Source organism: Apodemus sylvaticus, chromosome 12 (assembly GCF_947179515.1).
Source record: "Apodemus sylvaticus chromosome 12, mApoSyl1.1, whole genome shotgun sequence".
Lineage (NCBI taxonomy): Eukaryota > Metazoa > Chordata > Mammalia > Rodentia > Muridae > Apodemus > Apodemus sylvaticus.
In genome coordinates this window covers 40761580-40769363 of record NC_067483.1, presented here as the reverse complement: position 1 = coordinate 40769363, position 7784 = coordinate 40761580, and the positions used below count along the sequence as shown (strand labels likewise).

The following is a 7784-nucleotide window of genomic DNA, read 5'->3' as shown; positions in this document are numbered from 1 at the left end:
GCTGTGAGTGAGCCAGTACCAACAGCCAGTACCTACAGAAACTGGAAGCAAGTGATGAAGGGAGGGCCGGGGCACTGGGGGAGGGGGGCGCTGTGCGGGTGCTTCAATGTGTTAGTCTTTGGCAAATTCCTTTCATTGCCCAGTCTGAATCTTTTTCTGGAACACAAGGGATTGGAGTAGATACTGTGTGGTCTTAGGTGCTGGGGCAGAGAGGACGAGGAGGAGGACCAGGAGGAGGAGGACCAGAAGGAGGAGGACCAGGAGGAGGAGGAGGAGGAGGACCAGGAGGAGGAGGAGCAACATAGTAGTGTAACACTGACAGTGGTGGTCTTGAGAAGCTGGGCCATTTCTCTGAGCCTCAGCATCCTCATCTGCAAAATGGAAATTGCGAAGAGACTGAAAAGCACTCTGAAAGATGGATGAGGAAGGGCTATGACTCAGGAGACTGCCTGCAAAGTAAAGAGTGTGCGGGAAGCCTGTGCGCTCCTGACAGTGCGGGGACAGCTTTCCTGAAGAGAGTAGGTTTTAAGATTAGGGGAGGGGCCCAGATGCCAACGGGTGGTGGTGGTGGTGGGAGATCAGATCAGGGAGTCCCGCAGGTGATTAGGGCTTGGGCGGCGCGCCTGCCGCATTGAGAAGGGAGGGAGGGAGGGAACCTCGGAGGAGGCGGCACCTCGGTACTGTCCCTGTCCCGAGGCCGGATCCATACATCACACCATTCGAGATGCTCACGTTTTCCCAGCTTTTCTCACACTGAATCACTTCCTTTGTTTAGAGGAGGGGGTAGGGGAGGAGACGGAGGGCGACAAGGGAGGGGCCCGCGGGTGCCGCCGCCGCCCCCGCCCCCTCCCCCTCGCGGTGTGCGGAGCCCGATTGTCACTCAGCTCCCGCGCCGGGGGCGACGAAGGCGCCCGCGCCAGAGTGGAGTCTCGTCTGGCTACCACCCCCTGGACCTAACTGGCTAGCCCTGGGTTCCCCTGGCATCCTCTGAGGGAGCGACTGCCCAAGGTTTCGAGGTCTGGGGATACTTGGCTAGATAGTTCAGGTGGCCAGGAGCTCTGCCAGCTTTGGTGTGACCTTGGGTAAGTCTGTGGCTCAGTTCGTGCACCACGAGTGTGCAGGAAAGGGGTGGATGAGATGACTGGGATGCCCCCCTTGGGGCAGTCGATGGGCAAGGATTCTGGGCAGAGCTGGCGCAGGACCAGGCTACTGTTAAGAAACGGGCACCGGCGGCGTCCCAGGTGGGTGGGCACAGGGTAGGCGTGCGCGCACGCAGGGAATGGGAGCCCGTGGACCTGTCAGGTCCTGGGCTTAGTCCCTCAGAATCACGCCTGCCATCCAGTCCCAGGTACGAAACAGGGGCACTACCTCTTTAAACGCGTCCGGGGCTGAGCCTCTGCCACACCATGTGATTGCTTGAAAGGCCGGGCTGGGAGCGCAGCGGCGGGAGCCTGGAGAACGATGAGCCGATGCGCGCGCGGTGCCCAGAGCCCAGCCCTGCCCGGCGCGGCTCCGGAAAGCCGCCCAGGGAACTTAGGGCAACGCCTTTGGGACCCCTTACTGGTTGGCAGGCAGGATGGTGAGCTCCTTGCCTCTGGGTCGGTGGCCACCTGTGGGCACTGTGGATGCACAGGGGATCCTTGTGGAGTAAGTGTACTGGGAGCCACCTCACACCTGATACAAAAGCCAGTGGTGGAGTGAGTGCTGCTATTTTAAGTTGCTGAATGGAACCTCTAAGGACAAGGGGAGGGGACAGAGGTTAAGCAGATAGTGAGCCTGAGTGCCTGGCCAGCCTGGGCAGGCACTGCATCTGTTTACTGGGGCACATCTTCGCAGGGCTGCCTATGCTCCCCAACTTCCCAGGCTGGCATCCCCACCGCAGGCTTCCTGACCACAGGTGCTGGCCTCGTGCCCCAGGGCGCCTGTCTGCTGATGTGCCCAGCTCCTGCCCACCATGCCGCCCTCCATCTCGGCCTTCCAGGCTGCGTACATTGGCATCGAGGTGCTCATTGCTTTGGTCTCTGTGCCCGGAAATGTACTGGTGATTTGGGCTGTGAAGGTGAACCAGGCACTTCGCGATGCCACCTTCTGCTTCATCGTGTCCCTGGCGGTAGCTGACGTGGCCGTTGGCGCCCTGGTCATCCCACTGGCTATCCTTATCAACATTGGGCCACAGACCTACTTCCACACCTGCCTCATGGTGGCCTGCCCTGTCCTCATCCTCACCCAGAGCTCCATCCTGGCCCTGCTTGCTATTGCTGTGGACCGATACCTGCGCGTCAAGATCCCTCTCCGGTGAGTTCACAGCAGCCCGAGGTACTCTGTGAAACCCTGTGTCGGGTGGCTTGGGGGTGAGCTAGAGGAAATGAACCAACGTGCATAAGCCTCTTGGTCAGCCAGGTACTGTCTGGGTGTTTGGATCCCAGCCCATACCGCCTGCCTGGGCTCTGTGTGGGGATGCTCTGCAGAAGAGAAACGGGGGGAGCTGGGTGGCCAGAGAATTACCATCCTGACAGTGCCCATGACCTCAGTGCTGAATCTGCTGCAACCAGAGTCTGAGAGAGCAGTTGAGGTCAAGCCTGGAGTGGGGTTGGAACATTTGGAAGGTCCAGTAAGACAAGGGACAGTCAGTATAGGCTTGGGAATGATCGGGGTTCCACGAGTCTGGGAAACAAGGAGAGAAAAGCTTCAGGAGGGAGATGAGGACGTGTTGAGGGTGGCCCACCAGGACCCGGGGTGCTGCTGCTTCTCGGACCAGATCAAGCTGGCTTCAGGCAGGCACCGTTTAGCTCACTTGTTCGGCAAACGTTTCTGTACCAGCCAGCTCCACCCTCCAGGCTGTCCTGCTGAGCCCAGAGGGCTTAGTTGCCTGTGCCCAGCTCCCCCTGAGGGGAATCTCTTTTTTGCAGGCAGGGAGAAGGCTGGCGGCTGCCCTTCCTGTTCTGACTGTTGCCTGCAGAAGTGCTTTTGCTGTTTCCAGGCAGCTCAGGGTGGGTGGGAAGCTTAATGGTGGCAGCCCTCGTTGTCATCGTGGGGGGTCCACCTCCCTTGCGGATCCCTGTCCAGGCCTACAGAGCCATAATCTTGGCACCAGGCAGTGCCTGGGTCACCGAAAGCCAGCAAGTGCCTGGGCACACTGCCAGGACCTGGCTCTGCTGGGACACTCTTTTGAGTGTGCTTCCCCCTCTTTGAATTCTTGTCCCCAGGAGGGTTTCTAAGGGTGAGCTTTAGCCATCTTCAGCACCTGCCTGTGCAGCTTCCGGGATCCCCTATCTGGGACATGGGGCCTCTGGTCTCGCTTGGCAGTGCGCCCAGGCAGGCCTGGGCACCCGGCGTCCTCCCTTTGGTCACATTTAAGCACGTTTAACTTTTCCCAGCCTCTCTTCATGTCACACGCTCGCTCCCTGTGTCCAGCGAGGGAGGCGGGGTAAGAACTGGAGGAGAGGATGCGGGCTCACGGATCTGCCAGTGCCAGGTGTGGAGAGGGTGATCCAACCATGTCCTCCCTCTGAGTCCTGTGCCTGGAACCCCATTGTCATCCTCTCTCTATCACCCCCAACCTACCACTCTCATGGTCACTAAGGTTCCCCAAGGAAGGTGGGGCGCAGGCTGCTGCTGTTTCAGGGGAAAGAAAACACAACTCGCTGCCATTAGACCCGGACTGCTGGACTGTACCAGTCAAGCTAGTCTCAGTCCATTAGATGGGCTGGGCCTCAGTGCTCGACCATTACAACGGTGCGGCCACATTAGGAATACACACAGATGGGCAGACAGAGGAAGGCTGCTCAGGAAAGCCTGCCTGCCGAGCGGGTGCCAAGGCATGTTAAAGGCCCTGTCCTGATGCCACAGAGGTCACGGACTTCACAATGTGCCTTCCTTACCCTGTGGGCCTGGGACATCGAGGTGGCGTGCTCGTGGGAATTGCAGGCTCGTTCCTCCCAGAAGCAGCTGATGTTGCTGTCAAAGGGGGTGGTGGTGAGGTCAAGGCTCTGAGAGTTGTGGGTGAGACACAAGTTGAATTTAATGCAGGCCTGGGAGTGAATGCTCTTATGAATGCCTAGCTGTGTCACCTTAGGAGAGTCACCTATTTAACCCCTTGGCACTTTAATGTCTTCTTCTATAAAGGGGGACAGACATAGCAATATGGCTGCTTGGTGTTCCTGGAAAAATATATAGCAGTTAGCATTATTCCTGACATTTATTGTATACAGGCTGTAACTGAGAGGTTTAGCTGCACTATTAATAAATAGCTTGAATTGAGGCTGGACAGGCACGCTGCTTCCCCAAGCCAAACACGTGTGCTCTTAAATGGGCACACACATGACACACCCCACAAAGGTGTAAAGAACCGTTAAGTTATATATGTACATGAATTCCCTCCCTTGGTGGACTGCCAGTTCCTCAGAGGCAATAACCCGGTCAGTGACCACATCTTGTCTGTCTCTGTGAATTTTACCCAGAATGCCCAGCAGCAACACACAGTCCTTGGTACTCAGGGTTTCCAGGTCACATGGGTGAGTCACAGGCTTTTTGGGAGTGCCTCTATCTTGTCTCAGATTAGATCTGTCCCCCATTTACCTTCAGGGCTCTGCCCACAGCTGTCCCCATGTGTTCAGCATTGTCCCTGGGAGCGCTTCCCCCACCTTGGTGAAAAAGAGCTTTCTCTCAAGGTAAAGTCTGCAGGAGGTACAGAATGCTCTGTGTCCCTTGGGCAGCTGGAGTCTGTGGGATGCCAGGTTTTGGGGCCCTCAGGCATATGGCTTCATGCCCTGATGTGCTAGGCAAAGGTTACCGTGGCTCTGGGCCCGGAGAATAATGCCACTGAGGTGGTGAGGTGCGTCTGGGCATCTGGATATAGGAGTCACATACAACTTTGCAGAGCGAGGATTAGGTTGGTCAGTCAACCGCAGGTTTTATTTCCTCCCCTTTAGCAGAAAGCCGAGAGTAAAGAGATTTACCCCATACACTATGACCCAGTTACATTATTTTGAAGTTGAATTGTTGATTGTCAATAATGTGTGGTCCTTTACATGTTGCACACCACCCACCCAAGCTGGGTAATTGAGAAGTGATTCCCCTCCCTCCTAGCTCCAGGGACTCTTCGCCATTGATCTCCCTACCTCCTCCACCCAGGGCTGTCTTGGTACTCTGTCTGCTCCAGAGTGATTCTGTGATCACTCCGGTTCTGTGAGAAGGCTGTCCTTGGCTAGATGGCTTGCGGTGAATGGTGACAGGGGCTTGTGGGTTAGACCTGAGTTTGAACCTTGCTGTGTTACCAGATCACTGTACAGCCTCGGAAGTTCTTCCACCTTCCTGAACATTTCTCTCTGCCTTCAACATGGTTGGATTCAAGGTCACAGAGGTTCCTTTTGGCTCTCGCCGCCTGGTTCCTCCTCCTCCTGGTTCCTGCCAATGCTGTCTTGGGAACCCCAGGCAGGTTTTGTGTTGGGTTTTTCCACTCCTAGTGAATAATCACGGGGTAGCCGTGTTTCACTTTTTGTGTCTATTTTATCCGGTTGATCACTTGTAGCCTCTCAGTAGGGGAGGTTACCGAGGGCCTCATTCTACTGTTCTTCAGATCAACTGAGGTCAAAGGCCTGAAAGATTCAGTAATTCTCCTAGGCAAACCACTTGTCAGGATCAGAATCCAGCCCCACTAACAGAGGCTTCTAACCTGTAAGCCTGCACATGCTTGGACCGAAGCAGCTGTCTTGTAGGACGTAGTTCCTGATTTCCTCGAAGCTGTCACCAGGTGCTTTGTCCCTCTTACTCTTGCCAGTGAGTGTTTGTGCACGGCCTTGGCTCACACTCAGCACCTCCCCCTCCTCTTCAGTCCACTTCAGTGGGCAGTTGAGTCCCTGGAGGGCCTGCTGCTGCCTCCACCGGAGGCTTGTCTGGGAGGCTAGGTTTGCGAGGCTGAGCTTGGAGAGGAAGAGAAATCTGCTAGACTGAGATGTGTTTGCTTTCGGCCACTGATTTAGCAGTCCCTGATCTGGTCTGGGCCCCGTTTATTTATTTATTTGGTAATTAAAATGGTTCATGTCCTACCAACACCCCAGCAGCCATCTGTGACCTCAGTGTCCCAGAACAGTTCCTTTGGGTCTCCATCTGCTTCCAGAAGAAGCAGGGTGTCTCCAGCTGCTCTGTCTAAGGATGCATTAGTCATAGGCTAGAGTGCAGGAGGCCAAAAAGCAAGCAACGGAAGCCATGGAGAGCAAACCAAGGGATGGGGAGGCCTGGGCTCATTCGAGGGCCCTGGGCTGAGAACTCCGCGCTCTTCCCAAATCAGACCCTTCTTGCAATGGAAAAGAAAATGCAGCTCCAGTGCATTGGGTCAGTGGGAGATTGGCAGTCTGTGTGGTGTGAGGGAGGTGGCTTTGTGATTGTGCTGGGGCAGCTTGCAGGGGCTTTTGCTACATGCAGCGGAACCAAGGCACGTACGTGGCTTTCCTTGCAGGGGTGTCCGGGTTCATTGGAAGGGTGAAAGCACCCCCTTTCCCTACATTGGGATGGCTTCCAAAAAGCATGTGTGTGCCTGCAGGGCTGCTTGTACTAAGGTGCCTCATGGAGATGCCTGTCCATCCAGGGGCCCTGGAAGGGAACCTTAGGGGCTGCACCCTATTATTTGAGAGCAGCAAAACACCATGCTGATCGCAAGGAATGCAGAGAAGAATAAAGACAGACGAATTCCCCAGAACTTCTTCCACCTACAGAGGACGACTGTTAACATTTTGGTGTTCCAGAAAAAATTTCCACACACATGTGTATATATTTAGCTACATTATTTTTGCATATGGCATGTAGATATCTATATATGGTTTTAAGTCCCATTTTTTTCACTTAACATTACATTACAAATATTTCCACATGTCAACTAAAATTATTTTCTGAGGGCTTTTATGGCAGTATAAGATTGTGTTATAATTCATCTTCTAAGTTTCATCGAAAATAGCCTGCCTTGGGGAACCCGCCTCCCGCTCCTGACAGCCGGTTCACTTTGTCTGTTAGGTGCTCAGAACGGATGTGTGCCTCCTTCCATATTACTTCAGGACCAGGGAGTTTTCTCTTTAAAACTTCTCTCTGGGGTCTGGATAAGCACCAAGAGGTCCAGGACACTCTGCTTATATTCTCGGGTATCTTCCATGTCTGTAACTTGTTACAAATTAACATTAGTCACATTTGTCACAAATTAACATTTGTGTAGCACATTTAAAAAAATATTCTTAAATAGGTGGCTACTTTGAGAATTATATTATTATTATTATTATTATTATTATTATTATACCACTCCAGGGACTGGAGAAATGGTTCAGCTGGTAAGAGTACTTGCTGCCAAGCCTGACAATCTAAATCCAATCCCTGGGGTATACATACCTCCTGAAAGCTGGCTTATACTCTGACATTCACACAGGTACCCAGAGTACCCCAACACACACACACACACACACACACACACACGTGCACGGGGGTGATAATGAATGAATAATAAATATAAAGAAATAAAAATATCAAATAAACAAACAAAACATAACACACTTTACTGATTCACATGGCTTCAAGGGTCAGAGCCAAGGTCCAGAGGCCTGGGTTGAACCTCCAAGTCATAGCTTGCCTCTGTCTGCAAGTATTTTCATATGAGGCTAAATATTTCCCAACTCCTTCATCCTTCCTCCCCTTTCGCATTTCACCCACTCCGTGACTTCCCAGGAGGCCTCTGGTCTTTCTTATCCCATTCACTCTTGCGAGCTAGTGGGGCAGGACCTTACAGGTTCAGGAGCTAGTCC

General features: G+C 53.7%; 1 protein-coding gene across 1 annotated transcript in view; it reads left to right on the top strand.

Moving 5' to 3' along the window:
• The first annotated feature begins 1414 nt into the window (after nt 1-1414).
• Nucleotides 1415-7784, top strand: part of Adora1 (adenosine A1 receptor) — a 34322-nt gene continuing 27952 nt past the window's right edge. Inside the window, exon 1 of the mRNA XM_052200806.1 lies at nt 1415-2295. Within this exon, the coding sequence (XP_052056766.1) occupies nt 1955-2295 (341 nt within the window). The 5' untranslated portion in view covers nt 1415-1954. The remainder of the gene's footprint in view (nt 2296-7784) is intronic.